The sequence below is a fragment of the Salvelinus fontinalis genome, chromosome 15 (genome assembly GCF_029448725.1).
Source record: "Salvelinus fontinalis isolate EN_2023a chromosome 15, ASM2944872v1, whole genome shotgun sequence".
Lineage (NCBI taxonomy): Eukaryota > Metazoa > Chordata > Actinopteri > Salmoniformes > Salmonidae > Salvelinus > Salvelinus fontinalis.
The window spans coordinates 14,092,184-14,113,818 of record NC_074679.1 but is presented as its reverse complement, the minus strand read 5'-3'; the positions used below and the strand labels follow the sequence as shown (position 1 = coordinate 14,113,818).

General features: G+C 42.3%; 1 protein-coding gene across 1 annotated transcript; it reads right to left on the bottom strand.

Moving 5' to 3' along the window:
- Positions 1-4,007: 4,007 nt before the first annotated feature.
- On the bottom strand, positions 4,008-9,976 carry LOC129811450 (E3 ubiquitin-protein ligase TRIM35-like). Its single transcript, XM_055862753.1, has 6 exons — positions 9,356-9,976; positions 7,712-7,807; positions 7,379-7,609; positions 7,271-7,293; positions 7,061-7,179; positions 4,008-6,836 (listed from the first exon to the last, which is right to left on the bottom strand). Exons 1-6 carry the CDS (start codon positions 9,755-9,757, stop codon positions 6,295-6,297), a joined length of 1,413 nt encoding a protein of 470 aa, XP_055718728.1. The 5' UTR covers positions 9,758-9,976; the 3' UTR covers positions 4,008-6,294.
- Positions 9,977-21,635: the final 11,659 nt, after the last annotated feature.

Genomic DNA, 21,635 nt, shown 5'->3' with positions numbered 1-21,635 from the left:
CAGTGTGCATGCCAGGATTGAAATGTAATTGGCTATTGCTTTTGCCAAATTAACAGAGCGAAGCCCATGAAGAAAACATTTATATCTTGTTCGTTTGGGCCCCTCGTGGTTTTTACGCGGTAGATATTCCGGGAAACGTCGTCATGGCGATAACCAGTCGTCATGCCCAGGCCTCGATTGGTTCTGTCATCTAATCATGTGACTTGTTCTGTTTCAGAATCTGAATGAGCCATTATAACTGACAGATCAGCGAGCGAGAGAGAGAGAGAAATGGACTCAATAGCTGGGAGACCTTATGACATCACAGTTCCCTCAGGCTGATTAATGGATCATCAGATCAGCCATCGTTGGGTTCTGCCTAGCAAGACTCTCTGGCCCTAAGTCCACCCCTGAAGGAGAAACGAAGAGTAAAAAAAGAAAGGGAAAGAGCAGAGAGAAGGAGATGAGGAAAAAGGGAAGGAGGTGAGGAGAAAGGGAAGGAGAGAAGCTTGGGATGAGAGGAGGGCGTCAGCAGAAGAGGAGAAGAGGATGAGAAGAGAGGAGATGAGGGGGGAAAATAGAACAGGAGGAGAGGAGGCAAGCAGAGATAGAAGAGAGTAAGAGGAGACAGGCAAAGACATGTATAAAGGGAGAGATGGAGACAAGAGGAGAGTTGAAGTAAGGAGGAAGAGAGTACAAGGAAGCAGGATAAGATAGAAGAGAAGACAGGCATAGAGCATCCCAAATCAACCCCACCACTCAGACACAGGAAATGGGGAACACGCGATAACACAAGTGCCACCGAAAGAGTCCTCATAGTGATTACGTGATTCCTATCACTTAATTAAACAACAAAGTACATTAATGCAATTAACTCTAACTTCCACTTTATGGGCCTACCAAATTATTGAAAGAGTTAAGGAGCTTCGATCGAAAATACATGTTGAGGAAACTCATATCTGATTTAAGTTAATACGTTTAAGAGTTAACTTTAGGACAAGCTTCAAGTGAGTTGGGAGTTGTTCATTTTTTTTGTTGAATCACAAGCTTAATGTAGTCATTGGTGCAAGCAATATGGGACCAAATAGGCCTACTAACCTTTAGACTACTTTAACAAACTTTAAGTGAATTTGTTCAAGTACATATGATTTCTTCAAATGAGGGGACTAGATACATAAAGCGCTTTTATGTTGAAATAGTAAAACAGATATGTATGAAAATTCCCTCAAAGAAAAGGTGACATTTTGTACTATTGTGTCATGATAATTTGATCTCAAATCCAAAATGCTGGAGTATAGAGGTGCATTTTTAATTTTAGCTTCACTGTCCAAATATGGTGAAGACGACGGCATCCATATTAGGAAATCATCGCGCAATCCTCCCTGGCGACTTCCTGATATCGACGCCGTAAACCTAGCATTGGTCATATGTCTCATTGTAGCTATCAGTGCCAGCAGGGGATAGGGCGAGGGTGTTGACGCAAGACATGCTGCACCTGTCGACACACAGAGACACCTGTTGACACAGAACACCACCCCCTCATTTGGCCCAGCTAACCCCACTAATGGTGCACAGGTGGTGGGGGCATAACGAGTGATGGGGGGAGGAGGAGAGGAGTGGAGGAGGAAGAAGAAGTGTGATAGAGAGATTAGATTAGTCCCAGTAATCTGAAAATGGAGAGTTAAACTCTGCTGCTCAGAGCTTGAGACAAATGTGCTTGATTTGATGAGCGCATTGGACCAAATTTGAACAATGGGTGAATTCCGTATGTACCCAGTATCTGTCAGTTTTCACAGAGAAGAGAGAACAGGTCAGGGAAGAGAGGGCATGAGAGAGAAGGGGAGAAAGAAGAACAGGATGAGAGTAGAGGAGAAGAAAAACGTACCTGGGGAGAGAAGAGGAGAGACGTAGAGAGGAGAGAAGAGAGAGTGGTAGGAAGGAGAGAGGGATGATGAAGAGGAAGGAAGGATAAAGAGCAGTAGAAAGAGATAATGGAGGGGGAAAGGAGAGCAGAGGAAGAAGGGAAAGGAAAGGAGAGAGACAGCCCTCTGATGATGAGTGGGGATTGGGGCTGGTAAGGGGGTAGGGGGAAAGGAAGGGGCACTAATTGGGGTCAGAAGCATTAGTTGTGGATTTGAAGAGGCGGCAGGAGGGCGAGGCCTGTCGGACAGAGCCGTCACAGTGAAAGGGATTGTGGGAAACTAGCCTTGGGGTCTGTCAGAGCTGTGATGAGAAAACGGACTCAAGGATAGCTGACTCAGACCATCGACTGTAGTTTAGCTACCGACTGGGTTTTATTATTCTCAAAAAAGGTAACGTAAACTTTACTTTATGTTTCTAGGACAGTGACACACACAGACACACACCAAACTATATCTCAGACTCACACAAACAATTATCTCTGTCAGACAGAGAGACATACACTCTCGGCACCACACACACACTCCCTCTCTCTCTCTGTCACACATACACACGTTGTCCTTCCTTCCTGTCCTTATCGGAGCGACAGGAAGTGATTGCTCTCTTATCTCTAAGAGTTCCCTGAACAGCTGGATCACTGTCCGTGTCCGACTCCACATGCACACACACACACGCAGGCAGACGCAGGCACACACTCATACAGGCACACACAGGTTAGGAGGTACGAGGCCACACACAGTGCCTGTGTGGAACAGCTTACCTGAGTTTGGCGAGCAGACAGAGTTTGATATGAAGTTTAATCCTCTTTATTCTCCAAGCGTGAAGATTACCGTGGGATGGCGGTGGAGGGAGGAGGCAGGAGATTTACAGTATGTCACGACAAAACTGGGTTGGGCTGGGTTCAGGAGAAACTTTCAAATTAACTACCAAGGGTGTTGTGGACTTTAGATTTCAACATTTGTAATGACATTTCACTATTCAAATAGTAGATAGTAAAAACAATACAATAATGGGTTTATTTCTATTGTTTATCTCTCTCTCATCCCTCTCCCTCCTCTCTTGCTGTTCTCCCACCTACCTGTTCCCTCTCTCTCCCTCCATCTCTCTGTCAGAGCACGGCTCCAGTCTAAGTTGTGACGTGTGAGCAGGATGTGGCAGGCTGGCGAGTCGATTTGGCAGTCTAGGGAATCGATACGGAAGATCAATCGGATGTCGATGCTGTCTTATCACTGTCTGTCTCATCCTACCACACACACACACACACACACACACACACACACACACACACACACACACACACACACACACACACACACACACACACACACACACACACACACACACACACACACACACACACACACAAACAAACACACACACACCTTACCTCCTCTGACAGAAGTCATGTTGAGTGTCGCTCCTCCTCCTGATACCACAAACACACCCACACACACACACAGCCCCTAAAAATAAACGATCAATCTTGCTCCTTGATGCGTGGCTGGCTGGCTGACAAAAGGAGGAGAAGAGCAGGTGTCCTCTGCTTGTTCCTTATTGTTACCTGCCTACAATGGTGGTGTACATGACAGATTTACAATAATTATTCCCCTGTGTGTTTCCTCCTAAGACTGGTCAGGTTTACCTTCTGGTGTGAGACCTGAAACGAGGACTCTCGTTTTCTCAGTGAAGATAAAGGAACTTTCTCTTTTCGTTAAGTGTGTGTCCATAACTCTGACAGTGATCCTCCACTCACATCCCTTTAACCCCACTGTTAGCTGCTGTATGAGACCAATACTGTATGTGCTGTTCAAAATACTGGTTGCATCCGAAATGGCACCCTATTCCCTAATATAGTGCACTACCTTTGACGAGAGGCCCATGGGCCCTGGTAAAAAAATATTGTGCACTATAGGGTATAGGGTGCCATTTCAGACACAAATACTGACTCATGCTGATTGTAACATCCTGCTAGGCCAGAGGTCACACTGTTACTATGGATACGTAATGTACAGTATGTCAAGGTTGCTCATCAAGATGGTTGAATTAACAGGTCAATTTGATAATCAGGTCATTGTGAATTTTCTTTATTAAACACAAACTGGGTGACAATAGAGAGAATATAACAGTGTAATTATGATTTTATTCACCTCAGGATCATTTTCTTTTTATTATGCAAACTACAGACAGAGCATTATCACTTTGAGATACTACATCCCACATAAAACAGTAGCCTATGTTCATTTTCAAAATTGTGAATTTAATCTAATAAAGTGCAGCTTTCAGGAAAGTTAAATTGATGAAGATGCATGCTATTATGTAAAAATAAATAATCCCCAAATTACTAACCTTAGCTCGAGAAACCAATTTTCCTGCTGGCGGGAAAGGAGACCTAGCCTGAGTAGCAGTATCTTCAGCTAACATTCCATTCCTTGTCATTGCCAAAGAGACTGGCTTTTCAGCAATCTTATCCTTTAATATGCAGCTGGATTTACGCCATAGTTGCTGATTGGAAACAACATTCATATTTTCCATGACAATGTTATAGAACACGGGGTGCACACAACATTTGGTAATATGTGGAATTTCAAGAACAACAAACAATACTGTTACGACCTTCTGTGGTCAGTCTCTTCTGAGATGGCAGTGTCAATGCAAGACCAATACTGTATGGTCTTACCGTGCTTCTACATCTGCATTGCTTGCTGTTTGGGGTTTTAAGCTGGGTTTCTGTACAGCACTTTGATATATCAGCTGATGTAAGAAGGGATTTATAAATACATTTGATTGATTGGATTGAAGATGTTGTTCAAAGTGGCTAGAGAGGACTCCGTAATGAGAGAGAGAAATAATGATACAGAAAATATTAGCCTACAAGATTCAAAGTTTGCTTCAGTTACAACCCATTAAAAGGGCAATCTGCAGGTGCTACATACATTTTGTTCACTTATGAATTAATTAAATGTGCCCATTGATTCTTGAAGAATATAACTTATAAATGCCTCATGAGCTTAGTTCAGCTGTTCTCATCGACGGGGCCGTAGTGGAGCAGGTTGAGAGCTTCAACTTCCTTGGTGTCCACATCACCAACAAACTATCATGGTCCAAAACACACCAAGACAGTCATGAAGAGGGCAGGACAAAGCCTATTCCCCCTCAAGAGACTGAAAAGATTTGTCATGGGTCCTCAAAAAGTTCTACAGCTGCACCAGTTCTTATTCTTATTTTTAACTGCATTGTTGGTTTGGGGCTCATAAGTAAACATTTCACTGTAAGGTCTACACCTGTTGTGTTCGGCGCATGTGACTAATACAATTTCATTTGAAATGTTGATATAATAACCATCATATCGAAGTAAACTTGGAGTCACGCAATGATATGGTGTGTGGTCCTCCCACTATGACTCTGGAAACCATGCAGTTTATTAGGCTACATCATAAGTTAGAATGAACTTCACAGGGTGGTGAAAGTATACGGTGATGAGCTTGATGCTCCTTTCTGATAACTATCCAGGGCCTTATTCTGGTGACATGATGATCGATGCTTGACTGCTGTTGACAAATAAAAAATATTCTCGCTCTTATTAATAATATTCTCATCACGTAAACTATCCTTCTACCTTCACAGTCTACCTTCACAGTCTACCCCACACAGCCTAACTTCACAGTCTACCTTCACAGTCTACCTTCACAGTCTACCCCACACAGCCTAACTTCACAGTCTACCTTCACAGCCTACCCCACACAGTCTACCCAACACAGCCTACCCACACTGTACCTGCGATTTGATTTGATTTGAGCTGTTGGCTAGAGTGCACGTACATTTTGTGTGCACTACGTCATCACACACAGATTTTTATCCGCAACAAGTCCGTTTGGTGGAACACACCACTGGTGGGAAAACATATTTTCTTTATGCAGATTTTAGGATAATTGCATGAACATCTGTCAGCAATTGGATGGAAACTTAGATACTGACAGCAAGAGTCTTGAGACCCCCAGCACATATGACAAAATCAACAGTACAAAACCAAAGATATTCATCTGTTTTATGTTTTGATCTTGTGTTATCGTGCTAACTATAAACTTTTATACTAAGATGTGTAATTCCCCCCCAATTCGATGTGGTCAAAACAGCAGCTTGTGTAATGTAGTAACACATGCTGTCCACATCATGGAAAGTAGTATAATATACATTCATTAGATATAGCAAAATAATTAAATATCTTAGTTTAGGATGATAGTAAATTAAGCAAATTTTTACAATAATCACATATATTTGTTACTGGTTTAACCATTTAGAGAGTTTTTTTTTTTCTTATGCGGAATTTAACCAGGAGCTTAAACAAAGAGTTCCCATAATGACTGTGTAAAAGCCCATTCATTCGCCCTCCCTACTCTAGTTGTGCTGTTCCACTGTTACGGAGGTTTTCACTGGTAAGACTCTTAGTGAATGTGAGAAAGTAGACCAATTAAAGTAAAAGAATGGAAAGACTCTTTCAGTGAAAGTGTGTGTTGATGTGTGTAGGTGTGTGTTGTTATCAGGGTCAGAGAATGACAGCTTTCCTCTGTCCCTGTTCAGTTGTACTCTGACCCTCTGAGGAGCTCTCTGTTTCAATGTGAATAGGGTGGGGGAGAAATATGGCATGTATCTAGCATTACACCACTGTATTCCACACATTCTAACCCAGTCACCATGTCCTTCCCTGGAGACAGACTCTGGGGCCACACCTACAGCAAAGAATTGAATATCTCCAACCTCAATGTCCCAGCTGTGTGTCCCTGAGTTAAAGCCCTCTGAGCCCAGGACAAAGTGAGATTTAGCAAACCTCTCTGGGTTGTCAGGTAACTTCTGTGTCACTCCAATGCATCTCATACTGGTCAGATCATCAGAGAGGAGGAGACCTGGGTGACCAGTGTTGGGGTCCAGAATCACAGGACCTAAAGAGATAGAACGGAAACATAGTATGACTAAAACTAAAAGGACATTTCATATGATGTTTATTTTTTAATAACTACTTTTATGCTATGATTAACATAATACATTGCATATTTTCCAATACAATTATAAATGTGCATATCCATGACTGTCTAGTTCTGTTTGTTTCTTTGGTACAAATATAAAATCATCAATTTTATTTGTATAATCATAACACAATACTCACTGTACTGAACAATGTCATGCATCTTCTCCCAGACTCTGAACTTCAGGTTGCCCAGGTGTTTGGCCACATCTATCAGCGCTCCTGAGACCAGCTGTGGATCTGGCAGTGTGGACTCGGCTCTGTAATAACATTGAAGACTCAGTGCTGTTGTGCGGTTGGGTTCAGATTCAGAACCACAGAGAAGAGAGACACAGGAGGGAGATGACTTACCTTTTCACCGTGGCTGTGTAGTTCTGCAGAAGGATAGAGGGTTGTCAACGTTACCAATCAATTTATCATACAATCATGTCTACAAAGGACAAATATGTTGGTTCTTACTTGTAGAAATGAGATGTCTTCAGCTCCGAGCTCCTCCTGTATGGCTCGGATTGTGTCTGAAAGGCATGATATCTCTTTACTCATCTCCTCAATCTTCTTCTTCATCCGATGACTCTTCTGCTCCTCTTCCTCCCTCATAGCAGCTATCCTGGCTGCCTCTTCCTCTCGTAGAAACTGGTGAAGCTTCTCAAACTCCTTCTTAACTTGCTTTTCTGTAGTCTGGGCCTGGCTCTGGATACAGTGAGAGGAATACGTGGGTAACTGTTTATTCACACACTTGGTGAATTAAATATATACAAAATACTGCATACTAACAGCATTCCGTAGTCTAACCATTATGTGTTCTGCTGTTCTATCACATGTTACTTTAACTATGTTAAAGATCTTTAGCTTCTCTTGTAAGGGTTGCAGTGCAGTCTTGAGTTCCTCCTGCAACAAAATAACACAGTAGTTAGCTCAACCGCCCCGCGGGACACCCACCGATCCTGTAGAGGTTAATGTCAGGGGTGCATATTAACACAGACCACAAGGTTGTTAGTCCTTCCGATTTTGTTTCTGCATGACACTGATTAATTAATGTTATCAATAGGCTACCTAGGAAATCAATAGCCTTCCAAGACAGGTGTTGTGCACCCCTGGTCTGTATCTGGATAGTGTGGAGTAGCAGGGCTACGTTTTACAACTTCGGATCAGGTGATCTATTTCGTAGATTCAAGTGGCATTTGTTTCCTATTCTGACACTGATTTAGCTCGTTTATACTTCTACTTAAATCCACACAATAGGAAACTTACACAGCAGGCTGAACCACCACTGACTATAGGTACTAGATCATGTGGGTTTCATTTCTAACACACCCAGTTTGTAGATCAGTATACCAGATTCTATTGGTCCTTTTATAAACTGGGTGGTTGGAGCCCTGAATGCTGATTGGCTGACATCCGTGATATTTCAGACCGTATACCACGGATATGACAAAAAATGTATTTTTACTGCTCTAATTATGTTGGTAACCAGTTTATAATAACAATAAGGCACCTCGGTGGTTTGTGGTATATGGCCAATATTCCACGGCTAAGGGCTGTATCCAGGCACTCTGTGTTGTGTTGTGCATAAGAATCAAATCAAAGTTTATTTGTCACGTGTGCCGAATACAACAGGTGTAGTAGACCTTACAGTGAAATGCTTACTTACAGGCTCTAACCAATGGTGCCAAAAAAAAGGTATGTGTGTGTGTGTGTGTAGGTAAGTAAAGAAATAATACAACAGTAAAAAGACATTTGAAAAAATAATAGCAAGGCTATATACAGACACCTGTTAGTCAGGCTTATTGAGGTAGTATGTACATGTAGGTATCATGTGGCTGGGGTCTTCGACAATTTTTAGGGCCTTCCTCTGACACTGCCTGGTGTAGAGGTCCTGGATGGCAGGCAGCTTTGCCCCGGTGATGTACTGGGCCGAGCAATTGCCGTACCAGGCAGTGATGCAACTGGTCAGGATGCTCTCGATGTTGCAGCTGTAGAACCTTTTGACAATCTCAGGACCCATGCCAAATCTTTTCAGTTTCCTGAGGGGGAATAGGCTTTGTCGTGTCCTCTTCACGACTGTCTTGGTGTGTTTGGACCAATCTAGTTTGTTGTTGATGTGGACACCAAGGAATTTGAAGCTCTCAACCTGAACAGCCCTTAGCCATGGTATATTGGCCATATACCACACCCCCCCGTGCCTTATTGCCTAAATAAATTCTCATATATGTCCTTATAGGTCCATATATTAGTTCCTTTTATATACTCATATAGGTCCTTATATCCTCATATAGGTCCTTATATTCTCAAATAGGTCCTTATATCCTCATATAGGTCCTTATAAGTCCCTATATTAGTTTCTTATACACCCTCATATAGGTCCTTATATCCTCATTATATACAGTATACCCTCATTCTGAATGATTAGGTATGTCCTCACAGTTACTTTCTCACCTTATAATCCTGTGCAGCTTCATCTATGGGACAGAAGGTGTGGTTTTTGTGTTTTCTGGAAGTCTGACACACAAAGCAGACAGGCTGTTTATCGTCCAGACAGAAGAGTTTGAGTTTCTCGCTGTGCTTACTGCAGAGCAGCTCGGACCCTGCTGAAGCTCTCTGACACCTTTCCTCTAAGGCATCACACAGGTTCTTTAAAACCAGAGGCTCGTTGCTCAGAGACTCGTGTTTTGATGGTCTGCATATAGGACATTCCTGAGTTTCCAATCCTTTCCAGCATTGCTGCAGACAGGATTTACAGAAGTTGTGGCTACACGACAGGAGCACAGGATCAACGAAGATGTCCATGCACACAGGACAAGAGTGATCCTCCTCTAGGAGAAACGATCTGGAAGCCATTTTCTCTGTCTTTAAATGCTTCTGAGGTTATTACAAATCTACTTTCACTTTTATGTTGCACACTGTACCGAAGTCAGCAACATTCCAATGTTAGAGTTTAGATTAAAGCTTTGTAATGGTTCCCCTCTGCTATGGTCTCTTACCCGCTGTGATTATTATAGATCTTGTCTTCAGGTCTAAACAGGTAAATGAACAGCACGGCATGAATGTCAGTGTTGTACTGCACTAAAACCTGAACATGTAACTACTTCCTGTGTTTCTGAAAAGGGTAGAGGGTGGAGCTATTGGAAAACTATTATCAGCTACCTTTGATTTATTTCAGAGAGAGAGATAACATGTAAGAGAGTGCAGGAGAGAGAGAGGGAGACAATTGTATAAGCCCACATGCAAAGGTACAATATATAGATTTTTTGCTCATTCAAATACCTCTAAGACCCTAGTCTGGCCTCTGTGGCCACAGCTGAAATGATATTGGTTGGTTCCAATTTCCCTGGTTTACATTCGCTCTTTTGCAGGTATAACCATATAATTTCTTCCATCCTAGCCAAATTTCCTCATATGCTTGCATGTTTCTGTAACGGCGATCCTCCTCCTCTCCATCTTCGGAAAAGGAGGAGTATTGAGGGAACCAAGGCGCAGCGAAGTTTGAACACATATTTATTAAACAAGACGAAAAACGAACACGAACTACACTTGAAATGATACAAAACAACAAACGACGTAGACTGACCTAAACATGAGAACTTACATAGACACGAAGAACGCACAAAATGGAAACAGACTACATAAACCGAAACAGTCCCGTGTGGTACGAAATAACATACAGACACGGAAGACAATCACCCACAAACAAACAGTGAGAACACCCTACCTAAATATGACTCTTAATTAGAGGAGAACGCAAAACACCTGCCTCTAATTAAGAGCCATACCAGGCAACCAAAACCAACATAGAAACAGATAACATAGACTGCCCACCCAAAACACATGCCCTGACCTATACACATACAAAAAACAACATAAAACAGGTCAGGACCGTTACAGTTTCTCCCCTATTTCAAAGTGTTTTGGTACTTCCCTTATGCACTAGACTTTTCCACACGCTAACTTTTACTGTACCACAGATCAGTATAGTCTACCAGTCTAACTGTCTATCCTGCCCTCTATCCACCATTCATAGTGACAATAGTGGTAGGTGGATCATTTGTCCAGATCTGCAATAGGCTAACTAGCAATCATACCACAGATAAAAGTATTTAAAGTTGCATACATTTTCAATATGAATCCACAAGAACAAATAGAAATAGCTGATAGGCAGCAGAGAGGCCAGGTGCATCATTGCGCATGAAAGAACAGTGAAGACATAAGACATGGAGATCAAAAAGCTCCTCTATTGATCTTGTTTAGTGACAATACCTAGACTAGTCTACAACACAATGATCCTACCTAGACTAGCCTACAACACAATGATCCCACCTAGACTAGCCTACAACACAATGATCCCACCTAGACTAGCCTACAACACAATGATCCCGCCTAGACTAGCCTACAACACAATGATCCCACCTAGACTAGCCTACAACACAATGATCCCGCCTAGACTAGCCTACAACACAATGATCCCGCCTAGACTAGCCTACAACACAATGATCCCACCTAGACTAGCCTACAACACAATGATCCCGCCTAGACTAGCCTACAACACAATGATCCCGCCTAGACTAGCCTACAACAACACAATACAATGATTCTACCTAGTCTAGACTACACCACCACAACACAATGATCCTATCTAGACTAGCCTACAACACAATGATCCTACCTAGACTAGCCTACAACACAATGATCCTACCTAGACTAGCCTACAACACAATGATCCCACCTAGACTAGCCTCTCTGGGATTTGTGGGATGCTAGCGTCCCACCTCGACAACAGCCAGGGAAATTGCAGGGCGCCAAATTCAAACAACAGAAATCTCATAATTAAAATTCCTCAAACATACAAGTATTATACACCATTTTAAAGATAAACTTCTTGTTAATCCAACCACAGTGTCCGATTTCAAAAAGGCTATACGGCGAAAGCACACCATGCGATTATGTTAGGATAGCGCCTAGTCACAAAAACCATACAGACATTCTCCAGCCAAGGAGAGGGCTCACAAAAGTCAGAAATAGCGATTAAATCAATCATTAACCTTTGATGATCTTCATCTGGTGGCACTCCCAGGACTCCATGTTACACAATAAATGTTCATTTTGTTCAATAAAGTCCCTCTTTATGTCCAAAAACCTCAGTTTAAATTGGCGCGTTATGTTCAATAATGCATTGTCTCAAATAACATCCGGTGAAATTGCAGAGAGCCAAATCAAATTACAGAAATACTCATCATAAACATTGATGAAAAATGGTGTTATACATAGGATTAAAGATAAACTTCTTGTTAATCCAGCCGCTGTCAGATTTCAAAAAAGCTTTACGGCGAAAGCAAACCATACTATTATCTGAGGATAGCACCCCATCAAACAAACACAGTCAATCATATTTCATCCCGCCAGGCACGACACAAAACTCAGAAATAACTATATAATTCATGCCTTACCTTTGGAGATCTTCTTTTGTTGGCACTCCAGTATGTCCCATAAACATCACAAATGGTCCTTTTGTTCGATTAATTCCGTCGTTATATCTCCAAAATGTCCATTTATTTGGCGCGTTTGATCCAGAAAAACACCGGTTCCAACTCGCGCAACATGACTACAAATTATCTCAAAAGTTACCTGTAATCTTTGTCCAAACATTTCAAACAACTTTCCTAATACAACTTTAGGTATTTTTTTACGTAAATAATCAATAAAATTTAAGACGGGATAAATCAATCAAGTTTATTTTATATAGCCCTTCGTACATCAGCTAATATCTCGAAGTGCTGTACAGAAACCCAGCCTAAAACCCCAAACAGCTAGTAATGCAGGTGTAGAAGCACGGTGGCTAGGAAAAACTCCCTAGAAAGGCCAAAACCTAGGAAGAAACCTAGAGAGGAACCAGGCTATGAGGGGTGGCCAGTCCTCTTCTGGCTGTGCCGGGTGGAGATTATAACAGAACTATGCCAAGATGTTCAAAAATGTTCATAAGTGACAAGCATGGTCAAATAATAATCATGAATAATTTTCAGTTGGCTTTTCATAGCCGATCATTAAGAGTTGAAAAACAACAGGTCTGGGACAGGTGGCGGTTCCATAACCGCAGGCAGAACAGCTGAAACCGGAACAGCAGCAAGGCCAGGCGGACTGGGGACAGCAAGGAGCCATCACGCCCGGCAGTCCCGACGTATGGTCCCAGGGCTCAGGTCCTCCGAGAGAAAGAAAGAGAGAAGGAGAAAATTAGAGCGAGCCAAGATTTTCAAAATGTTCATAAATGACAAGCATGGTCAAATAATAATCAGGAATAAATCTCAGTTGGCTTTTCATAGCCGATCATTAAGAGTTGAAAACAGCAGGTCTGGGACAGGTAGGGGTTCCGTAACCGCAGGCAGAACAGTTGAAACTGGAATAGCAGCAAGGCCAGGTGGACTGGGGACAGCAAGGAGTCATCATGCCCGGTAGTCCTGACGTATGGTCCTAGGGCTCAGGTTCTCAGAGAGAGAGAAAGAAAGAGAGAACGAGAGAATTAGAGAGAGCATACTTAAATTCACACAGGACACTGGATAATACAGGAGAAGTACTCCAGGTATAATCAACTGACCCTATCCCCCCGACACAAACTACTGCAGCATAAATACTGGAGGCTGAGACAGGAGCGGTCAGGAGACACTGTGGCCCCATCCGAAGATACCCCCGGACAGGGCCAAATAGGAAGGATATAACCCCACCCACTTTGCCAAAGCACAGCCCCCGCACCACTAGAGGGATACCTTCAACCACCAACTTATAATCCTGAGACAAGGCCGAGTATAGCCAACAAAGATCTCCACCACAGCACAAACCAAGGGGGGGGGGCGCCAATCCAGACAGGAAGATCACGTCAGTAACTCAACCCACTCAAGTGACGCACCCCTCCCAGGGACGGCATGAAAGAGCACCAGTAAGCCAGTGACTCAGCCCCTGTAATAGGGTTAGAGGCAGAGAATCCCAGTGGAGAGAGGGGAACCGGCCAGGCAGAGACAGCAAGGGCGGTTCGTTGCTCCAGAGCCTTTCCGTTCACCTTCACTCTCCTGGACCAGACTACACTCAATCATATGACCTACTGAAGAGATAAGTCTTCAGTAAAGACTTAAAGGTTGAGACCGAGTCTGCGTCTCTCACATGGGTAGGCAGACTGTTCCATAAAAATGGAGATCTATAGGAGAAAGCCCTGCCTCCCGCTGTTTGCTTAGAAATTCTAGGGACAATTAGGAGGCCTGCGTCTTGTGACCGTAGCGTACGTATTGGTATGTACGGCAGGACCAACTCGGAAAGATAGGTAGGAGCAAGCCCATGTAACGCTTTATAGGTTAACAGTAAAACCTTGAAATCAGCCCTTGCCTTAACAGGAAGCCAGTGTAGGGAAGCTAGCACTGGAGTAATATGATCAAATTTCTTGGTTCTAGTCAGGATTCTAGCAGCCGTATTTAGCACTAACTGAAGTTTATTTAGTGCTTTATCCGGGTAGCCGGAAAGTAGAGCATTACAGTAGTCTAACCTAGAAGTAACAAATACATGGATTAATTTTTCTGCATCATTTTTGGACAGAAAATTTCAGATTTTTGCAATGTTACATAGATGGAAAAAAGCTGTTCTTGAAACAGTCTTGATATGTTCGTCAAAAGAGAGATTAGGGTCAAGAGTAACGCCGAGGTCCTTCACAGTTTTATTTGAGACGACTTTACAACCATCAAGATGAATTGTCAGATTTAACAGAAGATCTCTTTGTTTCTTGGGACCTAGAACAAGCATCTCTGTTTTGTCCGAGTTTAAAAGTAGAAAGTTTTCAGCCATCCACTTCCTTATGTCTGAAACACAGGCTTCTAGCGAGGGCAATTTTGGGGCTTCATCATGTTTCATTGAAATGTACAGCTGTGTGTCATCCGCATAGCAGTGAAAGTTAACATTATGTTTTCGAATAACATCCCCAAGAGGTAAAATATATAGTGAAAACAATAGTGGTCCTAAAACGGAACCTTGAGGAACACCGAAATGCACAGTTGATTTGTCAGAGGACAAACCATTCACAGAGACAAACTGATATCTTTCCGACAGGTAAGATCTAAACTAGGCCAGAACTGGTCCGTGTAGACCAATTTGGGTTTCCAGTCTCTCCAAAAGAATGTGGTGATCGATGGTGTCAAAGGCAGCACTAAGGTCTAGTAGCACGAGGACAGATGCAGAGCCTCGGTCTGACGCCATTAAAAGGTCATTTACCACCTTCACAAGTGCAGTCTCAGTGCTATGATGGGGTCTAAAACCAGACTGAAGCATTTCGTATACATTGTTTGTCTTCAGAAAGGCAGTGAGTTGCTGCGTAACAGCTTTTTCATAAATTTTTGAGAGGAATGGAAGATTCGATATAGGCAGATAGTTTTTTATATTTTCCGGGTCAAGGTTTGGCTTTTTCAAGAGAGGCTTTATCACTGCCACTTTTAGTGAGTTTGGTACACATCCGGTGGATAGAGAGCTGTTTATTATGTTCAACATAGGAGGGCAAAGCACAGGAAGCAGCTCTTTCAGCAGTTTAGTAGGAATAGGATCCAGTATGCAGCTTGAAGGTTTAGAGGCCATGATTATTTTCATCATTGTGTCAAGAGATATAGTACTAAAACACTTAAGTGTCTCTCCCGATCCCAGGCCCTGGCAGAGCTGTGCAGATCCAGGACAGCTAAGCCCTGGAGGAATACGCAGATTCAAAGAGGAGTCCGTAATTTGCTTTCTAATGGTCATGATCTTTTCCTCAAAGAAGTTCATGAATTTATTACTGCTGAAGTGAAAGCCATCCTCTCTTGGGGAATGCTGCTTTTTAGTTAGCTTTGCAACAGTATCAAAAATTAATTTTGGGTTGTTCTTATTTTCCTCGATTAAGTTGGAAAAGTAGGATGATCGAGCAGCAGTGAGGGCTCTTCGGTACTGCACGGTACTGTCTTTCCAAGCTAGTCGGAAGACTTCCAGTTTGGTATGGCTCCATTTCCGTTCCAATTTCCTGGAAGCTTGCTTCAAAGCTCGGGTATTTTCTGTATACCAGGGAGCTAGTTTCTTATGACAAATGTTTTTCGTTTTTAGGGGTGCAACTGCATCTAGGGTATTGCGCAAGGTTAAATTGAGTTTCTCAGTTAAGTGGTTAACTGATTTTTGTCCTCCGACGTCCTTGGGTAGGCAGAAGGAGTCTGGAAGGGCATCAAGGAATTTTTGTGTTGTCTGAGAATTTATAGCATGACTTTTGATGCTCCTTGGTTGGGGTCTGAGCAGATTATTTGTTGCGATTGCAAACGTAATAAAATGGTGGTCCGATAGTCCAGGATTATGTGGAAAAACATTAAGATCTACAACATTTATTCCATGGGACAAAACTAGGTCCAGAGTATGACTGTGGCAGTAAGTAGGTCCAGAGACATGTTGGACAAAACCCACTGAGTCGATGATGGCTCCGAAAGACTTTTTGAGTGGGTCTGTGGACTTCTCCATATGAATATTAAAATCAACAAAAATGAGAATATGATCTGCTATGACTACAAGGTCTGATAGGAATTCAGGGAACTCAGAGAGGAACGCTGTATATGGCCCAGGAGGCCTGTAAACAGTAGCTATAAAAAGTGATTGAGTAGGCTGCATAGATTTTATGACTAGAAGCTCAAAAGACGAAAATGTCATTTTTTTTTTTGTAAATTGAAATTTGCTATCGGAAATGTTAGCAACACCTCCGCCTTTGCGGGATGCATGGGGGATATGGTCACTAGTGTAACCAGGAGGTGAGGCCTCATTTAACACAGTAAATTCATCGGGCTTAAGCCATGTTTCAGTCAGGCCAATCACATCAAGATTATGATCAGTGATTAGTTCATCGACTATGACTGCCTTTGAAGTGAGGGATCTAACATTAAGTAACCCTATTTTGAGATGTGAGGTATCATGATCTCTTTCAATAATGGCAGGAATGGAGGAGGTCTTTATCCTAATAAGATTGCTAAGGCGAACACCGCCATGTTTAGTTTTGCCCAACCTAGGTCGAGGCACAGACACAGTCTCAATGGGTATGGCTGAGCTGACTACACTGACTGTGCTATTGGCAGACTCCACTAAGCTGGCAGGTTGGCTAACAGCCTGCTGCCTGGCCTGCACCCTATTTCATTGTGGGGCTAATTCTGTTGAATTTGCAGACGTGTTGCTGTGCGTTTTGTTGCTGTGTGTTTTGCTGCCAACTTTACTTTGCTAGCTGACAACTTTACGGTTTGTTTGTTTTTTCTTTTTAATTACCGTTTATATTTTTCGTTTTTCCATCGCAACTTTTTTTTCCCTCATTCAACTTTTTCACTCCGGACGCTTTATCTGGACATGGTTCGTCAGCACCTTCAACAGCCGAAGCTAAGTAGTAACATTAACATGATGTCTTCTAATTGCAGTCGCTGTACTCATAATATACAGGAGAACGATCGCCTTACGGCGAGGATAGCTGTGCTACAAGCCCAGCTTCAGACGCAATCGTTAGGCAAGGGTATTTTCAGTGTAGGAAAGGAAGAAACAGCGTCTGTGCCAACAGTAAGTACAATACCGGAGGAAAACAAAGTGGAGCGAGCATTCAGGTCATACGCCTCTAACAAACAATACTCGACCCTCGTTCTGAACAGGGCTACTTCTTCATTTCTTAAAGGAAAAACATCAACCAATTTCTAAAGACTGTTGACATCCAGTGGAAGCGATAGGAACTGCAAGCAAGTGCCTTAGAAATCTAGATTCCCATTGAAATCACATTGAAAAGATAGTGACCTCAAAGAAAGAATTCCTGGTTGGTTTGTCCTCGGAGTTTCGCCTGCCAAATAAGGTCTGTTATACTCACAGACATCATTCAACTTCAGAGTGTTTTCTATCCATATCTACTAATAATATGCATATCCTAGCTTCTGGGCCTGAGTAGCAGGCAGTTTACTTTGGGCACGCTTTTCATCCAGATGTGAAAATACCACCCCCTAGCCTAGAGAGGCTAGCCTACAACACAATGATCCTACCTAGACTAGACTACTACACAATGATCCTACCTAGACTAGCCTACAACAACACAATACAATGATTCTACTTAGACTAGCCTACAACAACACAACGAATCTACCTAGACTAGTCTACAACACAACACAATGGTCCTACCTACACTAGCCTACAACACAATGATCCTACCTAGACTAGCCTACAACACAATGATCCTACCTAGACTAGCCTACAACACCACAACACAATGATCCTACCTAGACTAGCCTACAACACCACAATACAATGATCCTACCTAGACTAGCCTACAACACAATGATCCTACCTAGACTAGACTACAACAACACAATACAATGATTAACTGCATATTTGTTTTCAAGTGAGTACAGAATTCTACTCTAGGCTGCAGTGAAAATGTCATGTGAATAACGGCGCAAAAGACCTGTGATAGATGATTTGAATGTTTCAGTCTATTTAGATCAGTTGTGGGTCTACTCTCGTCAGTTTATAGGGTCTAGAAAGACACAGTAGCAGGCCAGTCTGGCTGTATTTTTTTTAACTTCTGATACTGAGATGTGCTGTCTTTGCAGATCATCATTCTCCCAAGTCGTCCTATAATAAGTTGGCCACATATGCTCCCGGGAAAAATATATTTTTGACAACCCCCCCCACCAGTAAATTTCGATTTTTCCCTTACAAAACACCAAAAAGTGTAATGACAGTCGTAGATTGTCAAACCAAACCTTCGATACTGGGTAGGCCTACAAGGTAGGGAGGGATGTAGCCTTATTTTCTGTTTGTGGAGATTGATTGTGCAGTTGAAAATGCAAAACATGATGTTGAAGTACCCAATGTCTGTCACGTTCGTCGTCTGAAGATGAGGAATAGTCATCGGTGTCACGCCCTGACCATAGTTTACTTCGTATGTTTTATGTTTTGTTTGGTCAGGGTGTGATCTGAGTGGGCATTCTATGTTGTTTGTCTGGTTTGTCTATTTCTATGTGTTTGGCCTGATATGGTTCTCAATCAGAGACAGGCGTTTTGCGTTGTCTCTGATTGGGAACCATATTTAGGTAGCCTGTTTTGTATTGTGGGTTGTGGGTTATTGTCTATGTTATGTTGCATGTTAGCACATTGTTTATATAGCGGTCACGTTCGTCTTATTCGTTTTGTTTTGTAAATTTGTTTAAGTGTTCTTCATTAAAAGATAGAAGAATGTATTCAAACCACGCTGCGCTTTGGTCCGCTTCTTACGACGATCGTGAAAATCGGACCAAAGCACAGCGTGGTAATTGTTCATGTTATTTTTATTAGAACAGAAACACTAAACAAAATAACAAAGAGAGTGAAACAAAAACGAAACAGTCCTGTAAGGTGCAGCAACACAAAACAGAAAACAACTACCCACAAAACCAACATGGAAAATGGCAACCTAAATAGGCTCCCCAATCAGAGACAACGAGAAACAGCTGTCTCTGATTGGGAACCAACTCAGGCCACCATAAATCTACATAGACCATACAAAAACTAAACAAACCACCCTTGTCACACCCTGACCTAACCAAAAAATAAAGAAAACAAAATATAACTAAAGTCAGGGCGTGACAATGTCGGTATGCTTTGCTCATTGGTTGTGTGGTGTATTGGCACAGAAACCTGTTGGTGGAACAATTGTTGCATATACAGTATTTTATATCATTATAAATATAGCGTCAAAATATTGAAAATCCGATTTATACCAAGCTGATGATTGTCTGCAGTCGGCTCTGATCATAGTGTAATGAAACAGGCAGTGAGAGGGATGGTTGGTGAACCCTCAACAATCTGGCCTGTATCCCCGCGCCACATAAATATGCTGAAGTAGCAACGTCAATATCCACGTTTATAAACACAGGGTCGCTAAAGTCATTGTTATCTGTGGTCGCAAACATGATTTTGAGTTAATTCTATGAGTATGAATGGGGAGGGTGTGCATTTTCTTTTTTTTACAGTAAAAGGTTGGTTTCATTTGAAAATATTTGCAACGTGGGCACAATTTTTTTCTATGACACCTCAATACCATGAATCATACTTTCTAACTATCTATCTAGCTCGTCATTTAGCATGAATTGTAACTACGTTCCAGCAAGGCTGGATGGATGGAGGGAAGGAAGGTTGAAAGGAGGGGAGGGAGACATGAAAAAATGTAGATAGTGATGGAGGGAGATGGAAAGACAGAGGGAGGGCAAGGCAGGAAGACAGAAAGAAAAAAAGAAAAAGACAGACAGAAATAAATAAAGAAATAGGAAATAAAGACCTGCACGTACGCACTCATTCTTTGTCAAGTGTCTCTGCACATAGACAATCATCACCGTATATACAAGCTCTCACGTTAATACTTCTCAGTCTGACATATGGCGTACATTACCTACAGTACAACACAACTTCATTCTTCCATTACGCTCAAGGGTCCCCCAGGACAACATGCAGATAATGCGTAATTAGTTTGATCATTAGTAATATTAAATTTATTTATTTTCACTCAATGCACGATTTGTTGGCTAATGAGCGTCACTCACTTTGAAAATTCTCCAGTCACTGTTGTGCTATTAAAGATTATAGTGCAGTATTGGATTTAGTATTCTTTATAGGGCAAAAGCACTGTTTTGAATGACACAATGACACTGAAGTGAGGAAGAGACGGTGAGTAGAGTAGAGAGGTTTGAAGAGAGTGAATGGAGGAGAGGATAAGACAGAGAGAGAGAGAGTCATGCTCAACATGTCCCGTGTGGCTCAGTTGGTAGAGCATGGCGCTTGCAACGCCAGGGTTGTGGGTTCAATTCCCACGGGGGGGCCAGGGTTCAATTCCCACGGGGGGACCAGAATAAATATGTATGAACTTTCCAATTTGTAAGTCGCTCTGGATAAGAGCGTCTGCTGAATGACTTAAATGTAACATGAGCTCCTGATATATTTGGTTTTTCGAATGAGATAAACACTCTAATCGAAGAAGAATTCCAGACAAGAAGTGATGAACAACAACTCTATTCATCCAGAATAGAAAAAAAAGTAACTTTGTGCCTCAAGTTAAGACGTTTTGAGTCTAGCTAGCTAGCTACACAACAAAGACCTAGCCAGCAGACTAACAAGCTAGCCAGAATAAACGAGCTAGAACAAACCTAGCAAGGGCAGTTAATACAACTACATCAAACGACCAAACTGAGTGAGGAAACCAAAAAGCAGCACGGACTAACGGTAAACATATCTTCAGTTTTTTGTGTGAGGATTTTTCACTCTTTTTGCTGTTTTTTGAACTAAAGTAGCGCGAACAGCAGACGAACAAATCGGTTGCCATGGCAACGGGGCAGCAGAACAGCGCAGCAGCAGCGGTAGTAACAGAGCGCACAGACACCATGTCCCCACTCCCCCTCAGCGCAGAATCCATTCTCTACCCAAAAAAGGCCAAAAATGACACAATGAGGAAAGCTTTCAAACAGAAACTACTAGAGGAGAGACCAGAAACCTTTTTTGCAGACCTCTACAAAAACGGTGACATGAGTAATCTCATCTTTCTCACTGACCAGCCAAATGCATGGCGCTCAGCAGTCTGCTCTCACTACCCATGCATAAAGAAAGAGGGAATCTGTAATGGGTGGAAGCTGAAAATCAAAGAGACAGACGACCCTGACAGCACCATGATAACCATCAACCTCTACAAGACTGGGACTGT